The sequence below is a fragment of the Equus przewalskii genome, chromosome 2 (assembly GCF_037783145.1).
Source record: "Equus przewalskii isolate Varuska chromosome 2, EquPr2, whole genome shotgun sequence".
Taxonomy (NCBI): domain Eukaryota; kingdom Metazoa; phylum Chordata; class Mammalia; order Perissodactyla; family Equidae; genus Equus; species Equus przewalskii.
This window is the reverse complement of record NC_091832.1, coordinates 15,422,980-15,446,259: the sequence shown is the minus strand read 5'-3', so window position 1 is coordinate 15,446,259 and position 23,280 is coordinate 15,422,980. Positions and strand designations below refer to the sequence as shown.

At 43.0% G+C, this 23,280-nt stretch overlaps 1 protein-coding gene across 5 annotated transcripts in view; it reads left to right on the top strand.

The window, feature by feature from the left end:
* The window catches only part of ERMAP (erythroblast membrane associated protein (Scianna blood group)), a 31,325-nt gene extending 9,205 nt beyond the window's left edge, over positions 1 to 22,120 (top strand). For 2 of the 5 annotated variants that reach the window (XM_070609960.1, XM_070609962.1), the window contains exons 2-14: positions 3,445 to 3,534; positions 5,237 to 5,367; positions 10,109 to 10,198; positions 10,434 to 10,772; positions 11,033 to 11,314; positions 12,863 to 12,979; positions 13,496 to 13,528; positions 14,519 to 14,551; positions 16,761 to 16,781; positions 17,572 to 17,592; positions 17,691 to 17,717; positions 17,821 to 17,847; positions 19,710 to 22,120. In XM_070609960.1, the coding sequence (XP_070466061.1) occupies positions 10,114 to 10,198; positions 10,434 to 10,772; positions 11,033 to 11,314; positions 12,863 to 12,979; positions 13,496 to 13,528; positions 14,519 to 14,551; positions 16,761 to 16,781; positions 17,572 to 17,592; positions 17,691 to 17,717; positions 17,821 to 17,847; positions 19,710 to 20,434 (1,710 nt within the window). In that variant the 5' untranslated portion in view covers positions 3,445 to 3,534; positions 5,237 to 5,367; positions 10,109 to 10,113 and the 3' untranslated portion in view covers positions 20,435 to 22,120. Of the gene's footprint in view, positions 1 to 3,444; positions 3,535 to 5,139; positions 5,368 to 9,820; positions 9,961 to 10,108; positions 10,199 to 10,433; positions 10,773 to 11,032; positions 11,315 to 12,862; positions 12,980 to 13,495; positions 13,529 to 14,518; positions 14,552 to 16,760; positions 16,782 to 17,571; positions 17,593 to 17,690; positions 17,718 to 17,820; positions 17,848 to 19,709 lie in introns of those variants that run through there. The other 3 variants (XM_070609964.1, XM_070609959.1, XM_070609963.1) reach the window with 3 other exon arrangements.
* The last annotated feature ends 1,160 nt before the right edge of the window (positions 22,121 to 23,280 follow it).

Below are 23,280 nucleotides of genomic sequence, written 5' to 3'. Positions count from 1 at the left end.
TATCCTCTAGTTTTTCTATTGAATTTTCTCATTTCTGCGATAAGATTTTAATTTCCAAGAGTTTTTCCTAGTTCCCTGACTTTCCTTTTGGCAGCCTCTTGCTTTTATGTTGTGAACTCAGGATCTTCTCTTATTTTGTATTTCTGAGGATATCAGTTGGAATTTTCTGCCATTTCTTCTGCTTCCTAGATTGTCTCTGTTGTTTATTTTGGTCTCTGTCTTTCAAGTCGGAGGCTGTCCTCAGATAATAATAATAGCTACCATTTACTGGATGTCAAGGTCTATTCTAAGTATTTTACATGTTTTAACTAATTTAATCCTTGATGAGGTAGTTACCATTCTTATCTTTGGTTTACCAATGAGGAAACTGAGACACAGAAAGGTTAAGGCCCTTGTCCAGGTCACACAGCTTGAAAGAGAACCTGAATCCAGTCAAGCCTTTAGCTTTCCAGTTTACTGGAAATATGAGGAATAGAGAAATAAGTCAAATGATACCACAAGGAAGCAATCAGCCAAATCCAGAATGTGGGACAGTGTGCAAGACAAATTACCTAGTTTTACCAACAATCAAGTATAAGGAAAAATTTAAAAAGAAAGGCAGAGGGATCCTTATGGAATAAAGACACTTAAGATGTGTAACAACAAAATGCAGTGTGTGTACCTTGTTTGGATCATGATTTGAACCAACCACGTGTAAAAAGACATGTTTGACACCATTGAAAATATGTGAACATAGATTGGATATCAAATAATATCAAGAGATTATTGTCAATTTTGGTAGGTGTGCTAATGGCATAATGTATGTAGTTGTGTGTGTGTGTGTTTAAGGAAAGTCCTTAGGTAGATGCATTCTGAGGCACTCACAATTTAAATGATATAATGGCTGGAATTTACTTTAAAATAGTCCAGGGGGAAAAAAAAAGATGAGAGGGGGATGGATAAAATAAAAATTGGCAGCATATCAATAATCATTTAATCTGAGACATAAGTACTGGGAGCTTCCTGATAATACTGTCTCTACTTTTGTGTGTATTTGAAAATTTTCATAATAAGTTTAATAATGTGAAAGAAAATAAATTTAAAATAAATATGTATAGAATGAGTGAGGCGCTCAAAACCTGAGTGGAGTTTCTGTGAGCTTGGCCTCCGGGCTGTAGTAGGATGCTGGGACAGGCGCCCTGCCGCTTCCTTGGGGAACTCAAGGGTATCTGTATCAGGTCTTCTCTTTTGGGCCATCTTCTTTCTCTGGAGAAGATCACTTCTCTCCTGGGGAGAATCAGTCTGGTTCTCTGGGCTCTGTGAGCTGGGAGTGGGAAGGGGCTTAACTATTCATTGAGGGCTTTCACTCAGTCCCATTTCAGATGATGCCTCATCACCCCATGCCATCCCACTCGTCCCCTTGGGGGACTCCCCAAACCAGAAGCCTCTTCGGTCAGGACGGGGGGGGGGGGGGGGGCGGGGGGGGGCGGGGGGCGGAGTCCCCTGACCATTTGGGGATGGTGGCAGGGCCAAAGAGGGTGGTGTCTAACTGCTCCTTCTACAGACTACAGGCCTCCCATTTTCCAAAAGTCCCTGATCCCATCACCGCAAGCCTGGAAGGTTCTCAGTTGAGAATCAGCTTTCTTCTTGTTGACATGCCCCCGCCTCGCCCCCTCTATAGGCTCCTGGTTTCTGTTTTTACTCAGTCAGTTACTAGTCATCCATCTGCTTTCCTTCGTTCAGAGATTGACTGACACTTCTATTTCACAGTTACTTCCTGTCTCGTTCTCTTTCCTTATGGGCTTTTCCTTTTTCATTCCATAATTGTGAAATTTGGGGAGGTAACAGAGACATGCATTTGTGTTCAATGAACCATATTTATTTAACTGGAAGTCCAGAGGTCCATCTCCTTCTTTAAAGCAGAGTACAGTTTAATTTTTATAAATTGACCTGTGGTTAATGAATGGAGGATTATAGGCTTCCGCCCAAAATAAATTTAAAAATCTAGAATCAAGAAATAATTACTGAGATCAAAACCATTATAAACATACCTAAGTAAAAATACAGTTTACTCATTATTATGTATCGCATGGCCCAATTTTTTGAGGAAAAAAGTCTAGAAGCATATAGACCAAAAATGTTAAGGGTTATCACTATATTCCGGAATTATGAGTGATGTCTATAGCTATATCACTTTTCTCACCTCTGGGATTTAGAAGTCCAAAAAGAAAATTGCACAAGAAGAAACCAATTTTATGATGTGATTTAGATTATCTGATAAAGTTAAAGTGCTTCTTGAGGAAGCAGTAAATACACTAATAATGAAAATTGTCACTTTGGAAAACAATTTAGCATCATCTACAACCTTGCAATATACCACTTTTACTTATATATTCTCAGGGCCCCTTTACACTCTTAAAAATTATTGAAGACCCCAAAGAGATTAGTTTATGTGAGTTATAGCTTTTGAAATTTACCATATTAAATTAATTTTTTATTTTACCATTTATTAATTTACCATATTAAATTAAAATTACCATATTAAATTAAAACCAAGGAATTTAAAATGTAATTATTACTTTAAAAATAATAAACACATTAAATATTAACATAAACAACATATTTTATGAAAAACAACTATTGTCTGAAAAAATTAGTGAGAAGAGTGTCATTGCTTTATATTTCTGTAAATCTTTTAAGCGTCTGGCTTCATAGAAGACAGCTGTGTTTTCATATCAGTTATTCCACTGACTCTGCTGCAGTGTGTTTTGTGGTTGAAGTGTATGTAATTGGAAAAGGAGCATTTCAATCGCCTGCTCAGATAATTGTGGATGGTCTTCTTTGATACTATGCCAGAACTCTACAAATGGTAGTTTCTTAAAGATTGTTGCAACATGGAATCTGAAACCATAACAATGAACTTTTTTCTCTTGTAGCTTTACTGAGATGTAACTGACATATAACATTGTGTAAGTTTAAGGTGTTCCAGGTGTTGATTTGATACTTACATATTGCAAAATGATAACCACCATAACGTTTGTTAACATTCTCATCATGTCGCATAATTACCATTTCTTTTTAGTGGTGAGAATATTTAACATCTATTCTCTTAGCAACTTTCACGTATATGCTACACCAATGAACTATTCAGGCTCTGTTACAGTAAAACTCACTATCTTGCATTTTGACTGGATCTTATCTATGCGTGATTTTGTCAAGCCAAGCATTAGTCATTTGAAAATTATTGGTTCACTGAGTTATGTAAATCTTTTAAATGTTGCCACATTTCATTATACAACATCAAAATCACATTCATTAAAGTCACCGCAAATCTCATCAGAAAAGTCTTTCTTTATTGGGAAGCTATCAAGCTCACAGTGGCAGATAAAAGTTTTCCAAATTTCTAATTTTCATTAAAAATATTGAATTTTCAGCAACCAAAACTGTCAGTTGTTTTCTTTGCAGTGACAGATGCACTTGGTTCCTTTTGGAGAAAACGTCTGCCAGATGCCCAAGGCTGAATAATCGAGGTTTTTCTACCAGATGTACTTCTAGGTAAGAATGGTGTTCATGAGTAGAGGAGCTGGTTCAACTCACAATTCAATCACTTAACCCTTTTCCTAGGGAGTCCTCACACCTTGATATGCAGCAGAACTGCTGACCTCCCATTTTTAATATTTAAATACGGAATATTTAAAAGATATGTGTTCAGTGGTTGAAGTTTAATAAAATTAGTAACTTTTACTGCAGTTTGGTGCCACTCCCTTGATTTGTACTAAGGTGCTGGCAGTTTTACCCATCATTGCTTTCGCAGTGTCATTGAAAATGTCACCACAGTGAAAAAGGCAAATAACAGCTTAGTATTACTATAAACGTAATAATACTGGGGGACTTCCTGAAAGGGTCTCAGGGTCTCCCAGAGTTCACGGACCGCACATTGAGAACTGCTGCCTTGAGAAACTCTTGCACGTGTGAACCAGGAAACATATATCAAGGATGTTTGCAGCAGCACTGTTTGTAACAGCAAAAGTCCAGAAACAACTATTTTCATCAGCAAGGGAATGGACGAACTGTTGGTATATTTATACAACGGTCTACCGCACAGTGGTGAGTGGACGTACTAGAGCTCTGTGCATCAATCTGGGTGAATTTCAGTGTCTTCATTTGTACTCCACCAAAAGCAGAGTGGGAGACAGACCTTTGGTGAGAGCGTTTATTTAGAAGGTGATCTCAGAAATGGTGAGTGAGAAGACAAGGAAGGAAGAACAACAGAACGTGCATTATTGAGCTGTGATGACTGCGGGCCACTGTGCTCCTTCTCGCTGGGAACTCTCTGAGGAATGGTGTAGAACACAGCTCAGAAGGGTCCCTCTAAAGGTGTGAGGTTGGTGCATTTCCCACTGACTCCCATCAGCGCCCCATTTGATCCCCTGGGACACTAACTTCTCTGAACCCCTGGGCTGCACACAGGCTGAACAGCCTTTCCAGGCTTTGGAGAGAGCCGGAGAGAGAGAAGCAAAGAGATGCTGTGGCCTTTGAGGTGGCGTGCTGGTAGCTTGCCTGCAAGACTCAGCTATCCGAAATCAGGTCGGCTGAGGGGATGTGGCGTGGGCCACCACAGGTATCTGCTAGACTGAGAAAGTACTGTTGAGTGAAAAAAGGAAATCATGGAGAATTCTGTACAATGTGCTCCATGCTTATAAAGGTCAAAAATGCACAAAAGCATATAATGCATTGTTAGGAATGCAATGTGGATATTATGAATATACAATTATGGATATTTTGCAAGCATGATGGGCAGGAAAGGGGTTATCACATGTTGGGAGACAGTAAGCAAGTTTGCTTGTCAGAAAGCGCATGTCTGGGTGCAGCTGGAGATAAAGGTGGTGAGTTAAAGAAGGTAGCTAATTGGTGAGTGTCTTTGAAACCAACCTTCAAATTTACTTTGATTTGGAAAGTAAGGGGAGCAAACTTTTCAGAAAGGGTGTGATAGGATCAAAATGTATCAAAGGGAATCACTATGCAGTTAGCTTGGGAGGGAAAAGGAGCTAAGGGACGAAGGTCCCTCACACCCGGTGGCACTCGGAGGTTCCCTCACTTGTAGGGAGCTTCCTCTTTGCCCTGGTCCTTTATCAGGGGCAGACAGGCAGGGCGTGGCTTGTTGGTGTATAGAGACAGCTAGCAGGGAGTCTGTGGAGGCAGAGGGAGCCCCTGCTGAGGACTGAGGGCTTGAGAATGAAAGATGACCTTTTCCCAGGTCCACCTTCGGAGCCCTTCCTGGTGCTACTGCCTGATGCCCGATCTCCCCGAGTGGACGGAGGGAGCGTTCCCCACTTGGAGACTCCAGCTCTGCCAGTGAGGGACAAAGGGCCTCTGATTCCAAAGGCGGTGAGTCCTCCTCCGTCTCCCCTCTCATTCTTTTTAGTCCTTGACTTTCTCAGGATCCTCAGGTTCGATGGAGAAACTTTCTCCTTACCCAAAAGCACAATTTCAAGGATGAAGTGGGGCAATGGTTAACTGTCACTTGAGGAGCACAGAGGGGGACAAGTGACCAGGGGGCTGGATGGGTTTTGTCTAAAGACTCTTATTTATTTATTATTGTCATTGTTATTAATTAGTACGGCTAACATTTATTTGGCCCTTACCATTAGCCAGGTCCTGTGCCGCGTGTTCTCAGACTGGCCATCTGTAGATTTGCAGGGTCTTCTTAAGCTGCGTGGAGTTATCAAGGGAAGTTCTCTTGCAATGTTTTTTTCTGATTTACAAGTTTTTGAAATTAAACTGTTTCAAACTGAAAATATAAATGACTGCCTGGGGGAAAATATTTCCAACATGTGTAGTAGAAAAAAATTGTTAGTATACGAAGAATTTTTTTTGAAGTAACATTGGTTTATAACATTATATAAATTTCAGATGTACATCATTGTATTTTGATTTCTATATAGTAGTCATATCCACCACCCAAAGACTAATTACCCTCTGTCACTGTAAACATGTGCCCTTTTACTCCTTTCACCCTCCCCCACCTTCCCCTTTGGTAACTACCAACCTAATCTCTGTACCTATGTGTTCGTGGTTGTAGTTTAGTATAGGAAGAATTTTGCAAACATTAAGAAAGAGACAAATGCCCAAATAGAAAAATGGACTAAGTATATAGATGGGTAATTGATGAAATCCAAATAACAAATGAGTAATCAAAGAAATACAAATAAAAATGAAACACCATTAATTCTTTATAAAGAGATGCCATTTTGCTGCTCATTAAACTGACAAAGATTTAAAAAAAGATAAAACCAAGTCATGGCAAAGTTGTGGGGAAATAAGCAATTTCATACATTTTTGGTAAATTGATATGACCCTTCTGGAGGACAATTCAGCAGTGTGAATTAAAAGTCTCTCCATTTTAAACATGGGAAACTCAAGGCGTAAGAGTTTAAGTGACTTGCTTCAAATTACAAAATCAAGCCAACAGTAGGACTAAGACTTCTAACTCCAGCCCTCAATCCACTATCAACTGCAGCAATGCTGATAATGGCAATGAGTTGGAAAGCAACCTAAATATCCTACAATATTGGATTATTTAAAAAATTCTTGCGTATCCATGATGGAACAATGACGTCACTAAAAGAATGTTTGATGGCATGGGAAAGTGAACATAATGTGGCACTTGGGGAAAAAATCAGGTATCAAAACAGTATAAAGAGTGTGGTCCTATGTTTTGAAAAAGTTATGTACATGCACAAAAAAAATATTTGAAGAAACATATGATCTCTGGGCAGAGGAATTACAGAAGATTTTAAAATTTTTGCCCTTTTTTCCTTGCAATTTCCAAATTTTCTATAATAAGTGGGATAGAAAAAGCAATAAATTTTATTTGATAAAAACTGTAAAATAGCTGAAATGCCGTGGGGCTACTGTGGAGGTCAGCTGGAGCTGGCTGAGTTGTGGGTGCTTCAGGGCAGGGAGGACCCATCCCAGAGGGCAATGTGAGGGGCCCACAGAGTCTGAGGGAGTCTGAGGCCACAGAGCAGGGGAGAGGTGAGAAGACAGGGTTTTTAGTTCTTTAAGTAGGATGGATACAAAGAAAAAATTAAAATTCTAGACAGAGCAATGAAAAACATACATATTTACATACACCAATGTATTTGGGGACCTGACGTACCACAGGTGACTTACAGCAAAGCTGGCACCTAGAAAATGATGAGGGAGACTCTCACTCACCATCTGTTCACACTTTTACTTTTTCAGTCTTCTTCTCTGTTTCTCCTCTCCTGTTCTTTGATTTCTTCTCCCCATCCGACTTGGAAACTTCCATTGAATACCATGGATTTCCTTCACCGTTGCTCTGCTTTCGAGGCCCTCAAAATTAGAATCTGACTAATCCTTCTCTTAACTCAACACTTTTTTAAATCTTGGGCATCGAGTTTCCAAATTAAGTTATTTCTAGCAGAGAACTGAAAGTTAAACATTCTTGAAATATAATTTTTTCTTTTCATGAACCAGAAATGTAGCATATTGGAGCTTGAAAGGAATCTAAAGTTCCTTCTAATCAAAATTCCTTAATTAAATTAATTAATTTTTTGCTCAATTTAGTTTTGTGGTAAGTTTTGTTGTCACTATATTACACTTTATCAATAGTGGGGAAATAGAGATGAGAAAAATTGCCCATATTTCCACCACCTTAATTATTAACAAGTACTATTCATATTTTATGGGACTTCCTTTTAGCTCCTTTCTTTCACACTCTTTAGTGTAGTTATAATCACTGTAAATATATTATTTTGTATTTTGCTTTCAACACATCATTACTAGTTTTCATTTGAAATACAGACTTGATGAGCCCTAATTTGCTTAGTCATTTCTTTACTGATGGACCAGCAGATACTCCAGTTTTTCACTATTATAAAAATACGACTGAGATAATGTGACCTGTCATATTTCAGATTCTTTCCTTAGAGTATATTTCCAGAATATTTTTTACTGGATCAAAAGGCAAATACATTTTCTTACTTCTTGTTACTTCCCAGTTTACAATGAACTCAGCAAATGTAAATGAATCTCCTGTTTTAAAGATGGGAAAATCAGGGTCTAAGAATTTAAGTGCTTTGCTCAAAGTTAGAAAGTCATACAGTTAGTTAGGGACCAAGCCAAGTCTAAAACCAAGCCCTCTGACTCCAGCCCTCAGTCTGCCAGGGATACCAGGCTTTCTTTTACCTTTGGTTTTATTTAGCCTTAGATTCTTGGGAATTCTCCCATTAACTTACTCTTTTCTCTTTTCAGATGAGATTATGACTGAAATTCACACCCTTACCAAAAAAGCTAAGATATATCACACTAGTCACACTCTATGCAACAATAGCAGAATACACTTGTTTTTTCAAGACACACGAAACATTTACCCAAAATTGACCATATGCTAGCACATAAAACAAGTCAATAAGTTTAAAAGGATTGCCGTCATACAGAGTATGTTTTCTGACCACAATGGAATTAAATTAGAAATCAATAACAGGAGGTCATCTTGAAAATTCCCAAATATCTGGAAACTAGATAACACACTTCTAAATAACCCACAGGTCAAAGAAGAACTCAAAAGGGAAATTAGAAAGTATTTTGAATGTAGTGAAAATGCAAACTGCTACCTATCAAAATTTGTGAGAAGCCACTAAAACAATACCAAGGGAGAAATTTATTGTACTAAATGACTATGTTAGAAAAGAAGATCTCAAATCAATGACCTAAGCAACGAGAAAAAGAACAAATTTAAACCCAAGGGAAGCAGAAGAAAGGGAGTAATAAAGATCTGAGCAGAAACCAATACAATAGAAAACAGAAAAACATTAGAGAAAAATCAATGAAACCGAAAACTGGTTCTTGAGAAAAGCAATAAAATTGATAAACCTCTGGCCAGAATGATCAAAGAAAAAGAGACACAAATTACAGATATCAGGAGTAAGAGAGGTGACATCACTACAGATTCCAACTAATTAAGCAAATTCCTTGAAAGACCCTAACTACCAAAGCTCACTCAAGAAGAAACAGGCAACCTGAATTACTCTGTATTTATTAAAGAGACTGAATATGTAGCTACAAGCCTTCTCATAAAGAAAACTCTAGGCCCAGATGGCTGCACTGGTGAGTTCCATCAAACATTTGAGGAGGAAATAGTACCAGCGCTGCATAAACTCTTCCAGAAGGTTGAAGAGGACAGAATCCTGCTCATCTCCTTCTGGGTGAATTACCCAAATCAGAAAAAGACAGTACAAGAAAAGTACTGATCCACATCCCTCACGGACATAGAGGCAAAAATTCTTAAAATTTAAACACATTTTCTCCAAAGATATAGAAAAAGGATACTACATCATGATTGACTGGGGTTTATTCCCAGAATGCAAGGTGGGTATAACATACAAAAAAAAATTGATCAGTGTCATTTACTATATTAACAAACTAAAAATTAAAAATCATATGATCATCTCAATAGATACAGAAATATTATTTGACAAAATTTAACATCCATTCCTGATAAAAACTCTCAGAAAACTAGGAACAGAAGGGAATTTCCTTGACTTGATGAAAGGCATCTATGAAAAGCTTACGGCTAACATTACACCCAGCAGTGAAAGAAGGCAATTGAGGTGGTTTCAGGAGGCAGTCTCTGGGAGCACATCACCACGTTCCTTGGTACTCTGGTGTTTACCTGGTTCATTGTGGGTCTCATTCGTTCAGATTCCTCCCTACGCCTCCTAAGCAACTCTCAGCATCTCACCTTCCCATCCTGAGTTATCCTGACTCAGGCTTTTATAGACTTGACCATGATGCCAGCCTCCGTGTTGAGCTTTTAGCTCCTTCAGTCTTCACAATAAGCCTGCAAGGAGGCACAGTTGTTATACTCATTTTGAAGACAGAGAAACAGAGTCTCAGAGAAGTTGTCGCAAGGACACACAGAGGACACACAAAGATACACAAGGATACACAGAGGTAGGTAGCAGAGCTGGGATTCGAACCCTGTTCTGTGTGATTCCAGAGCACAGGCTGTACAGCCTCCATCTTCATCTCACCTCTGAGGCTGTACGCTTTCTCACAATCACCAACCTTTTCTTGTGTCTCCCTGTGTCTGTCCTTCTAGGTTGGATGGCGATGGCAAGTTCCTCTGGCTCCCGGCTCTCCAGCTGCCTCATCACGCTCATCTTCCTCCAGCTGCCCCTGCGTGTGTCAGGTAGGAATTTCTGAACCTCCTTCCCTGCCTGCCACATCTGATGATGGAGTCCCAAGAATAAAGAGGTCTGATCAGAGGCCTTATTTCTTCTTGGGTTCTATCTTCCCCCAGTCCTTTCCAATGCCCTTCTCGGGCGCTGTCCTTCCCCAAGACGCCCCCTCCGTCAAGCCTTGCCAAGCACTTGCTCTCCTGTCCCTCCTAGACACGTTGTCCCTTTTTTGTCCTCACCGCACAGGGGACGCCAGCAATGTCCACTCAGCCCCGCTAGGGGGCACAGCCGAGCTGCCCTGCCCCGTCTCCCTCTGGGGAGTCACGGCGCTCCCTGCCGTGACGTGGCTGCGGTCCTCGCCCTCGGGGAGCTCCCAGGCTGTTCACGTGTTCCGGGATGGGCAGGACCGGGAGGAAGAAGTGATGCCGCAATATAAGGGGAGAACGAAGCTGGTGAGAGACGCCCAAGAGGGAAGTGTCACTCTGGAGATCCGCGACGTTCAGTTGGAGGACCGAGGGCTCTACAGATGTCAAATCCAGGTCGGAAATCTGAGTCGAGAGGGCACCGTGACCTTGCAGGTTGCAGGTTAGTCATTTTTAAATGAGGACTGAAGTGCCCCCAAGATCTGAATCATGGGATGCAGTTACTGTTAGGGATGGATTTGCAAAGGCATTGAGATGAAGCCAGAGACTGTCTCATCCCCTTGGGAGAAGTATGCGGGTCAGAGAGATGGCAAGTGCCCTTAATAGCCATCCTGGCTCACCAGGGGAGGCTGTGGGAGTGAGAAGAGGGATCAGGCTGGGAGACGCCCTTGCGAGGCCCTGCCAGGCATCTCTCCCCTCCAGTTCTAGGCTCCGATCCTTACATCCACGTGAAGGGGTTTGACACTGGATGGATCCAGCTGGTGTGCAGGTCGGTGGGGTGGTTCCCAAAGCCTTGGGCCCAGTGGAGAGACCCTCAAGGCAGAGTGCTTCCATCCCTGTCGGAGGCCTATTCCCTGGATGAAGCTGGGCTCTTCGGAACAGCGGTGTCCAGCAAGGTCACCGACACCACCCTGGGGAATGTGTCCTGCACCATCCGCAACGTGGCCCTTGACCAAGAGAAGACCACAGCCATGGTCATAGCAGGTAAAATCTGGGACAGAAAACAGGCTCGAAGCCCCTGGTGGTGCCAAAGAAAACTCCTACTCTAGTGGAAATTTTATAAAGAGTTTTTGAATTTTTAAAATTCTAAGAATAACACAGGTTTATTGTAGAAAACTTGAAAAAGTACAGAACGTTTTATGTTAACATTTGGGGGAAGCCTGGATGAAAGATACGTAGAACTTCTTTGTATTGTTTTTGCAAGGTTTCTATAAGTCTGACATTATTTTAAAATAAAGTTAAAAAGAATTGCAGGACATTTTAAAGAAACCAAAATATGGGCTAGAATCTCATAAATTGGAGAGAACCACTGCTAACATTTAGGGACCTTTCTTTCCAGACTTTCTTGTATGTATGTATGTCTGAGTGTGCATGTGTTATGTGTATGTATTCTTATGCCTGGGCTTTTTTTCCCCACTTACAATATTATGAGCATTTTTTGCCTATGTCCTTAAGTAATTCTCGGCAACACGATATATAAGGGCTGCATAGTATTACATTGTGTGATTATAGCATAATAAAATTAGTCAAAGCCCTATTTCTGGACATCTGGATGGTCTCCAATTTTTCTTCATATTATAACTAAGGGCGCTGTGAACATTTTTGCATGTATTTGGGGAAGTGATTCTGATTATTTTCTTAGAATTAGATTATTTTCTTAGATTGTAGAATTGACAGGTCAAAGGAGTATGAACCTTTTAAAGACCATTGAAACATGGGACCATATGGCACAGAAGGGTGGTGTTAGAGCCAAGAAAGATAGACTGTGCCTGGGGTCCCAGGTGGGGAGGGGTCATGGACCTCTGCTCATTGCTTCCTTCTTGGTTCTCTCTGTCCCCCTCCCTTCTTCTCTTACTCCTGCCCCTGCCGCTCACTGAATGCTAAGTGCTTTACAGCTTCATCTCTTTAAATCTCCCAAGAACCCACTGGGAGAGGGAGTATTATCATCCCTGTTTTACAGATGACAAACCAGGCTTGGGTTCGTCTCTTGCCTAGGGTCCCACAGTGGTTGAGCGAGGACTCACACCCAGCTTAGGCTCTTCAAGAATTGTCACAGCACCTCTTCTGCTCTTTTTTTCTTGGCCTGCTGCTGTAGCACCGTAGAAATGGTTTTGCCGCTGCTGATAGGGCTCGGGGCAAAGGGATCATTGACTGCTCACGAGAAGAGTGTAGGTGATGGCTGAGGAAGCATCTCCGGTTCTCCAAAGTCCCTGGATAATTTTTCCATTGAATGATAGGGCAGGACAAGGCTGTGGTTGAGAAGCTGAGTTTAACCCATTGTGTTCTGGCAGGACCATTGAAGCCACTTCTGAGAGATGAACATTTCACTTTAAAGTCATCCCTGGTCCTCCAGGGTTTGAGTTACTGAGAGAAGCAAAGAGCCTCACCAGTCTTGGCTGGCGGTCTCTCCCTAGAGGTGATGGAGGCAGCTGGGAGGTGCCTGAGCCATCTGCCGTCTGAGGTGGGGCCCTTGGCGTAGGAGAAGCTTTCAGGTGTCTCCTTGAGCGTGGTCATGGGTGGTTTCTGTTTCAGCCCCGTCTCCAGGGAGCCTCTCTTCCTCAGCAGTGGCTCTTGCTGTGATCCTGCCTGTCCTGGGGCTTCTCATAGTGGTGGGCATTTGCCTCATCTGGAAGCAAAGAAGATCAAAAGGTAAGTAAGTGGTAAGGGAGCCCGGGCTGGCAGGAAGTGGGACCCCGGCTTCTTTAGCAAAAGGCCGGGAGGAAATAGATGTAGACGTGACAGTCATCCACAGGCTGGAGAGAAAACTGGGAGAGCCATTCTCTGGGGACTGACACTGCAGAGAGGATCAGGGAAACTGCAGAAGCTCCTGGGCAGAGCCGTGAAATCTGACCTTTTGAGAAAGTAAAAATAACTGATCCTGCCAGTCTTCTACTTAAGAAATCCAGTTCTAGCCATAGGATAAAACCCTCATAAATATGATCACATTTCACAAGATCTCGGGGTTGCAAAGTACCTTGAAAGTCACACAATCTGGCACTCCTTTCCCTGTCTGATGGCTTGAAGACCCTCTAATCCTTTCAAATGGTCACACACCCACAGTGACAAGGAGCAAAGTCCTGCTCAGGCAGCTTGGACCATCTCTGGATAACTGTTAGAAAAAGTCCTTCCTTAAGCTGAGCTGACATCTCTCCATTTCCCTTCCAGAGAAACTTCTCTATGAACAGGCGGTGGAGGTGGGTAAGTGTCCTGGGATGGCTGGGGATGTTTCTCTGTTTTGTTCATTTTTGTGCTTCTAGTGCCCGCTAATCTAAATTCTGTACCTGAAGATCCCAACGTCTGTTGTCCTTGGTGGTAGTGGACGGGGTTGGGGCTGGTGGTCTATACCTGTTCTTCCCAGTCTTTGCTGACTCCTACTTGTAATAGCTTGCCTTCCAATACGTTTGGTGATTTTTTCTGTGAACTCCTTGCTTGATTTTATTCTATGGGAGTCATGTAGGTCTAATGTGGGGGAAGCTTTTATTCCTTCCACAAATAATTGATAACCATCTGCTAAGTGCCCCGGACTATACTAGATGCTGGGGGCACAGTGGTGAGGAAAAGCAGGCAGTCTTTGCCTTCTTGGAGTTTCCAGTCTAGTCAGGGAGATGTACATGAACTCAATAATTACAAAAATAATGTGTACAAAGGCCATCAAAGGAAGTTCTGAAGGCCGTGAAGACTGTGACCAATAGCAATAAACTAACTTCAGGGAGGGGAGAGGAGTTCCCAGAGGAAGTGGTGTTGACCTGGAGGATGAACCGGCATGGGGGAAGAGGGGAGAGAAACCATCCACAGCAGAAAGAACAGTTTGAGAAAGAAACAGTGCAGAGTGAGGAGAAGGGTGACATGAGGCTGTGGAGTTAGGTGAGGGCCAGGCCACAGGAGGCCTTGTAGACCACAGAGAGGACTTTAGTCTTTGTCCTCAGAGCAGTGGTAAAGCAGTGAATGGGGCTATCCCGATCAGAATTGTGCTTTGAGAAGCTCTCTCTGGCAGCAGAGCTGGGAAGAAGACAGGCTGTGGGGGCAATTTGGCCCACTATTTCTGTCATCCAGGTGAGAGATGATGAAGTCTGGATCAGGGAGGTGGAGGTGGAGATAGAGGTGGAGGAGCAAGTTAAATCAACAGGAATCAGGGACCGTCAAGGTAGTGGCACAGAATTTCATTTTCTTTTACTTTCCTTCCTCTAGAAAATCTTCTCACAGGCCATGCAAAAGAAAAAGGTAATTGTATGTATAGAATAAAGGGTAGGGAACAAATAACAAATAACATTCTTTCTCCTTCTACATAAGTGCCCTCAGTCTACTACTATATGCACATTATATATACACATCAATCACACATATATATCCTCCACTAATATTATTGGAATTTACTTTCCAATGTCAAGAGGCTATAGGGTTGGTGGCAGTGGGTGAGGGGACGCCCATGGTCAAAATTCATAGATCTGGATTATCGTGAGCTCCCTTCATCAGCCTTTCCACCAGTCATCTAAAAAGAAGCTCTAGGTACTATTTAAAAATATATTAATGTGGTCACATGGAATGTGTGAAAATCTCAAGGATCCATACAACTTTCGCATGGAGAGAGGCGGTGTGATACAGTGGGAGGGTCACAGGCTCTGGGGCCAGCAACACCTGGCTCAGATCATTGGTCTGCCACTTCCTGGCCTTGGATAGGTCACCTTACTGTTCTGAGCTTTGGTTTCCTCCTCTGTAAAAATGAGGATAATAAGTCCCCTCAACTGATTGTTTTCAGGACTAAAGAGACAACTTAAAAAAATTTCCTATTACAGTGCCCGGAACTCCTTTCCCTTGTTGTCATTTCATCTTCACTAATTGAGTGTTTGGTCTGGGCCACTGAGCATAAAAGTTAGACGCCCAGGGTACAAAAAAAGCCAAGTCTAACTGGAAAGACAAGTCACTGTCTCAGAAATGGCTCCACATGCAACGGTTTGGGCATCTCCTCTCTTCCTCTCTTCCACCTCCTCCACGTAGGTGAAAGTGTGGGGATGCACACCTCAGGGACACTAGGGCCATTCTGTGCAAGAGCGGAAGGAACAGTGTGGTGTGGTGGAGAAGGCCTCCGACTAGGATTCAGACAGATTTGACCTTGAATCCTGCCTCTTTGGCCACTTACTAACTGGATGACCTGGGAAAATTTCCATGTCCCTCTGAGCTCAGACCACCACTCTGTAAAATGGGAATAACAATTATGTGTATCTCACATTGTTGAGATGATTCAGTGCCTACCTCATTATAAGAACAGGACACAACAAATGGAGGCTACTGGTAGTGGGAATAGTAAAAAATAAACCATAAGCTCCTTCGGGGCCACATCATATCCTTGCAGGACATTTGGTCCTGTCCAAAACATCCATCAGACATTTGGTCCACACCAAAAGGTCCTTGATATCTGGTCACATTTGGTCCCGTGAAAAACGTCCATGGAGACATTGGGTCCATGCCAAAGGTCCTTGATATTTGCAGGACTTTGTGGTCCTGTCCAAAACATCCATCAGACATTGGGTCCACACCAAAAAGTCCTTGATATCTGGTCATATTTAGTCCAAAACATCCATGGAGACATTGAGTCCATGCCAAAAGAACCAAAAGGTCCTTGATATTTGGTCCTGTCCAAAACAATTTGGCATGAACCAAATATACTCATGGACGTTTTGGATAGGACCAAACGTCAAGAACCTTTTGGCGTGGACCCAATGTCTTATGGGCCAAATGTCTTATGGACCAAATATCTTAGGGATGTTTTAGACAGCACCAAATGTCTGCTAATCCATCATATTCAGCTTCATTGCCCCAATGCCTAGTGCCCAACATATGGGCAACCCTTAGGACAAGGCCTGGCAGTGGACTCAAATTCAATTCTCTGGCAGGGCCAGTGCTAGGGGAAAATGTGGGCCAGATGGCCCCTCCAGGAAAGTCACAAGTACTCCCCTGAAGCATATACTTATGTCCCCAAACCTTCTATAATCTCCGAATCTGTGACTCTCTCCACAAGACTTCAGGGGAGTTAATGTAGAGAATAATAAAGCCATGTCAACAAGTGGTGCTGGGCCTTTAGCTAGTTTTCACTGTAGATAATTACAAACAGTAGGTTATAAAAGGGCAGAGAGGCACACACTCATGTCCACACAGTTACAAATGTACAGAAACACTCATACATACAGCAAAAATGAAACCAGACAGACTAAAAGGAAGGAGGAACCAAAGTCCCAGGCAGTCTGGGTCAATGGAAAGTGGCACCAGCACCATTAGATTCCTGTCTGACCTTTGGGAGATGTGACTGGGTTAGGGGCCGATAGGATCACGGTCATCCTTTCCACCATAGGGAGAATGGAGTGATGAGCCTTTCTGGGCTCCGGGGATAAAGTGGCAGCACCTGCTCACCCATGCCTCTTTCTTTGTTTTTTAGGAAAGCTCCATAAAGCCCTCAGTAAGTTCTGCTCCTCAACCATGGGACCAGCCTCCTTCTGCTGACATCTTTGCTTTAGGATGAGTGTCTCAGTTTCACTTCCTGGGGCAGATGAGAGGGGGCAAGTGTACTTTGAGCCATGGGGTTGGGGATTTCGTGGCTCTCAAAGTCCTCTTTTCTCAAACATTCTCTGCTCCTCTTTCCTGCACAACTGTTATCCAGTTTCTAAATGGGAAACGTTTTACCCACAAGAGATGCAGCTGCATAGATGAAGCCATCTGGAAGACTCAGCTCCCAGGCATTCATCCCCTTAGGTGGGATCCAAGGTGGACGGATCCTCATTAAACTTAAGATGTGGAGTAGCGCTTCTCCACCATTTTATGTATGAGAACGTCTCCATAACAAAAAAATACTCAGACATGTGACATATCTGTTTTATTTTACATTGAGAAAATATACCTAAGAAAATCTAACGGAAGTGCAGCGATAGTTTGAAATGATCTTATATTTCACTCTTCTCTCACAACATCTGCATACATTTGTGCTATCATTACCTATATGTGTGAGGTGCAGTATTCATTCAGTCTGCGGGTAAGTTTTGGCTCACACAGAAATTCGCTGACCCTCTGGGGCATCTCTGGGGACCCCTGGCTCACATCTGGGAGCCATGGCTGTTGCAAGCCCCGTCGTGGGCAAGTTTGGGGTGTTGCTAGCGAGGATTTGATGTGGGCGTGTGGTTGGGATGGGACTGTAGCATTAGGGGCATGTGGAAGCCCTCGTTCTGATTTGTCAAATTGTTTTTATTCTTTAGAGAAACTCCGGCAGGAATTGAGTAAGTTTCCCATGTTTTTACAACTTCCATACCAACTTATCTCCTGTTGATTCTGTATCTCCAGTGATAGCTCATCCTCCTTGTTTCTTCTTTTATAGAGGTGAAAAGAGCTGCAGCAAATTCAGGTGAGATGCACTTCCCCCATGCTTGGCACGGAAGCGGCCCCCCCCAGCCCCGCCCCCGCTCCGTTTCTCCATCACTTTAAAAATCCTCTTTTATGTCTTTCAGGCTGGAGAAGGGCCCGCCTGCACTTTGGTAAGCACACCATTCAAATCCATCCATATTTCAGAGCCCATTGTTCTGTTCCTTTGGAATGCAGACTATAATTTAAAAAAATTTTTAAATCAAATCTGTGTGTCTGCTTATCAAATTTTTTAAAAAACCTTTGTTGGTTTTTGAGGGGTCACATTTAGATTTAGAAAGTCTCCCCTCTTTTAGAGCACTGGCAAATATTTGGTTTCATCTTCTTATGGGTTTTCTATGATTTTTGAGATTTTTCTTAAGTCTCTGGGTTGTATGTATTTCTTCATTGTGACTTGTCTGCTCCTGTCCTATCCTGGCTACTTTTTATATAAAGTATATAAATTCTTGGTCATATTTGTCACACACTATTTTTCTGCATTTTTCATTTCCATTTTAATTTCTTTATAGTATTTTCTTGATGCGTGAGTGTTTTCTTTTTATGTCATCAAATTTATTAATCTTTTCCTGTATAGTCTCTTCCCGTGCTTTCAGGTTAGGGAAGTCCTTCCTATGCCACAATTGGGTAAATAGCCAGGGCTCCTGTCCCTTCTACACATCTTCTTTCTCTGAAGATCAATTTGCTTGGGGGTTGGTCATTGAGCTTCCGAGGAGGGGATGGGTTGGGCAGATGCCCCAACAACATAGACTACAAAAGTTTTGATAGTTTTATTCGAAAAGGTTTGCGCATCTCTCTTTCAATTTATTCCTAAACAGTTTGCATTTTTTGCTGCTGTTTCTGTGAGAGCTGTTATTTTCACTGCTTTGGGGGCCTTGTTAATTTTCCAGGCTGCTGCTTCCATCCCCCTGCTGTTCACGCTGTCTTCCTTCAGGCAGGTACAATGGAATCCGTGATCGGCCACTTGAGAGAACACCAGGTCGCCTTGGGTGGCGTTCTCTCACAAACCCTTCTCACACTCACAGTCTGGCTTGCTCCCATCACCTCGGCAGATTCCGGATTTCATGGATTTAACTCTCCAAGAAGACCCTGATTTCTGTACTTGGGGAAGGAGGGAGACTCCCTGTGACCCTCATAATCCACAATTTTAAGGAAGAATCCTTCTCTCTATATTAACCTTTTAAAGATTTTATTTTTTTCCTTTTTCTCCCCAAAGCCCTCTGGTACATAGTTGTGTATTCTTCGTTGTGGGTTCTTCTAGTTGTGGCATGTGGGACGCTGCCTCAGTGTGGTCTGATGAGCAGTGCCATGTCCGCGCCCAGGATTCGAACTAACAAAACACTGGGCCGCCTGCAGCGGAGCGCGCGAACTTAACCACTCGGCCACGGGGCCAGCCCCTCTATATTAACCTTTTAAAATGACAATTATGAGCAACAATTTTAGCTGACAAAATGAGCATCGCGAACTCAGTGTGAGCGAGGCGCTCTCTCGTGCATTAGCTCATCAGATCTGCACAACAGCTCTACAGTGCAGGTGCTGCCATTATTCCCATTTTACAGTTGAAGAAACTAAGGTTTCAAGATGACTAACAAGCCTAAGGTCACATAACTAGCATGTGGTAGAGCTTGGACTCAAACATCCTACCTGGCTGCTGTGTCTAACATCAAAGCTTATGTTTATTATCATCCATTAGCTTCCTGTGGAACATCGAAGACAAAGGCACTATTTCCTAAGGAATAAGGCAGCTTCAGACAGATGAAAAGCTTTCCCTCTTTCACTCAGTACCCTATCAGGAGATGTAGGAGACTGAAAGACAGTATTCTTTGGTTCCAGTACATATGGGGGAGGGGGAACCATGAACTAACATAGGCCAATGACCGTGGTTGCAGACCTAGAGATTAGTTTTTCCTCTAAAGCTACCCAAAGATGGCTTAAGACCTAGCGTTCCCAAACCTCACCTCTCTCTGACTCTCTGCAGTGGCGGTGACCCTGGACCCGGACACAGCACATCCCAAACTCATCCTGTCTGAGGACCGGAGATGTGTGAAGCTTGGAGACAGAAGACAGCCTGTGCCTGACAACCCCCAGAGATTTGATTTTGTCGTCAGCGTCCTGGGCTCTGAGTACTTCACGGCTGGCTGTCACTACTGGGAGGTGTACGTGGGAGACAAGACCAAATGGATCCTGGGGGTGTGTAGTGACTCAGTGAGCAGGAAGGGGAAGGTCACCGCCTCGCCTGCCAATGGACACTGGCTTGTGCGACAGAGTCAGGGGAATGAGTACGAAGCCCTCACTTCCCCGCAGACCTGCTTCCGCCTGAAAGAGCCCCCGAGGTGTGTGGGGATTTTCCTGGACTACGAGGCAGGAGTCATCTCCTTCTACAATGTGACTGACAAATCCCACATCTTTACTTTCACCCACACTTTCTCTGGCCCCCTTCGCCCTTTCTTTGAACCTTGCCTTCATGATGAAGGCAGGAACATGGCACCTCTAATCATCCTTTCAGAACTCCAGAAATCTGAGGAATCAATTGTGCCCAAGCCAGAAGAAAAAGGCCGTGCCAATGGAGACGTGGCCCTGAAGGTGGACCCTTCCTTACTGCCCCCTCAGACACCAGAGCTTTTGCCCCTCAAGGATATGATCCTGTCCTGGCCCTCTGACCTTAGCCCAGCCCTCCAGGGGCTCAATGTGCCTTCTTTTTAGGGACGTGCCCCATTACTCGCTCCCCTGACCGTCCAGCCCAGTGCCCTGGATTTCAGTCTCCTGGCCCAACACGTGATTCTGGAACATCTCATCTTCTTTCCCCAAATCCAGATCCTTTTGTGGTTTCAATTTGTACCAGCTTTCTCCCCGGGCTCGGTTCTAAACCCTTCCCTCTTTCTGGGCTCTTGAAGTTGTCATTACCCTGGAAGGAGCATTCTTGAAAGCCGAATGAACGATCAGATTAGGTTTAGGTGGTGATGTTGAAGGTGTTTCCCCGAGATCCAGGGGTTCTCTACTTGAGGGGTATTTAGAAGAACTTCCTCCTGCCTCATCCTGCATTTGAGCTTTTGGTCATGACGTTATGGTGCCCAATCCCTGACTTCTTACTTTTCCCATCAAGAATTGCTTTTCTCCTTTTCTGTCTCTCAGTTCAGGCCTCTAGCCCTCAAAGCCAGTTTTTAAAAAGTAAACATGTTTTGGATGACACACTCTTCATTCTTCTGGAATATGAGACAGGGGCTCAGGACAGAGGGGTACAACATGCCATCCTTTTCCATTTCCTTGATGCTGTTTACACCCTAGTTTGGTGACATCCAGAGCTAATGTACGTGCTTTCAAATCTGATTTATCTATTGATGATACCCAGGTACAGGGACTGTAAACATGGTCGCTATAATCCTGAAATGCCTCGGGAGCACAATCATGGAGCTGGGAAGCAGTTTCAGAGCAGCCCAGCTGTGTGTGGCCTTGAAAAGACGGTGGCGGTGAGTCTTTTGCTGGCCCTTTTGAATCCCGTCCTGGGATTCAGAGAGGCCCAGCTAGAAAGAGTGGCAATTTTTTCCCACAAGAAATGATATTGAAAGACTTGACTGTTTGTGTAGCAAACAGCCTCTTAGGTCAAAGAGTATTGATTTCAAATAGGAAGTTAGTAGGCCAGGTGTGAAAATAAAATAACGAACCTGATTTTTGGTGTGGATTGCAGAAAGAAGCCACTTTCAAGTCACACACATATGTGATCTGGCCTCTTTGTGGAGGTGTTGGGTATCAGTCTGCAGATGGGTACACGGTTCTACCCAACAGAATATGTATGCAGAGAGAGAGAGAGAGAGGGAGGGAGAGAAAGAGAGGTCTTTATTATAAGGAACTGGCTCTTGCAATTATGGAGGCTGGCAAGTCCCAAGATCTGTGGGGTCAGTCAGCAAGCTGGCGACCCAAGGCACCCAATGGTTTAGTTCCTGGCTGAGACCGAAGGCCCCAAACCTGGGAAAGCCTGCATTGTAGGTCCAGTTTGAAGGTTGACACACAGGCTCAAGACACAGGAAGAACCAATATTTCAGTTTGAGTCTGAAGGTAGGCAAAAAGTTGATGGCTCAGTCTGAAGGCTGTCAGGCAGGAAGAATTCTCTTTTTCTATGGGGAGGGTCAGCTTTTTGGTTCTGTTCAGGCCTTCAACTGATTGGATGAGGCCCACCCATGTTAGGGAGGGGAATCTGCTTTACTCAATCTACTGATTTAAATGTTAATCTCATGCAAAAACACCCTCACAGGAATCACCCAGAATGTTTGACCAGATATGTGGGCACCTTGTAACCCAGTCAAGCTGACATATAAAACTAACCATCACAGTGCCTGAGTGGAATTTTTTGTTTGCTTTTGTACTGTTCTTAAATAAAAGTTTGGTATTCTTTGTTTGGCGTGCTGTTATTTTTATCATGAATGAGAAGTTGTGGGGAAAGGTTTGGGGCTGGTAGGAGAAAAGCACACTATGGGATTGGTTTCCCAAACAGCCTCAAATTCACCCAAGCAAGCTGTAACCACAGTTAAAAATAAAGCCACAGTTTTATTTCTGAGTCTGCCTTCTCAGTATTTTATTTATATCCATTTATAAACTAATAATATATGTGGGTTATTTATATTTCACTCATCCATATTCAGTTTCAAACATACTTTCCTGAATAACTCAATCTTAAAACTAACTTTCATTGTTCACACTGGTTGCACCCAAGAGAACTTACCAGCAGGAAAGAGAACTGATATTTGTGGAGGGAGAAGCTTTAGGTGATTAAACTCATTTAATCCTTACAACAGTTCTGCCAGGGATTTCATAGGGGAGGGAAATCGTGCTCGTGGGTGGTAGAACTGGGACTATAAATCTGGTTTATCTAGCTCTGAAGACAATACTCTTTGCTCTTTGCGCTGAAATACCATGCATACACGAGAAGCCTGTAGAATTCTAGCCTATATAGTAGACATTTTTTTTTATTAATGTTATGATAGATTACAACCTTGTAAGATTTCAGTTGTACATTATTGTTAGTCATGTTGTGGGTACACCTCTTCCCCCTTTGTGCCCTCCCCTCGCCCCCCCTTTTCCCTGGCAACCACCGATCAGATCTCCTTGTCAATATGTTAACTTCCACCGATGAGTGGAGTCATATAGAGTTCGTCTTTCTCTGACTGGTTTATTTTGCTTAACATAATACCCTCGAGGTCCATCCACGTTGCTGCGAATGGGCCAATTTTGTCTTTTTTTTATGGCTGAGTAGTATTCCATTGTGTATATATACCATATCTTCTTTACCCAATCATCAGTTTCTGGGCATGTAGGTTGGTTCCACGTCTTGGCTATTGTAAATAATGCTGCGATGAATATAGGGGTGCAAGGGACTCTTGGGATTTCTGATTTCAGGTTCTTAGGATAGATACCCAGTAATGGGATGGCTGGGTCATAGGGTATTTCTATTTTTAACTTTTTGAGAAATCTCCATACTGTTTTCCATAGTGGCTGTACCAGTTTGCATTCCCACCAACAGTGTATGAGGGTTCCTCTTTCTCCACAACCTCTCC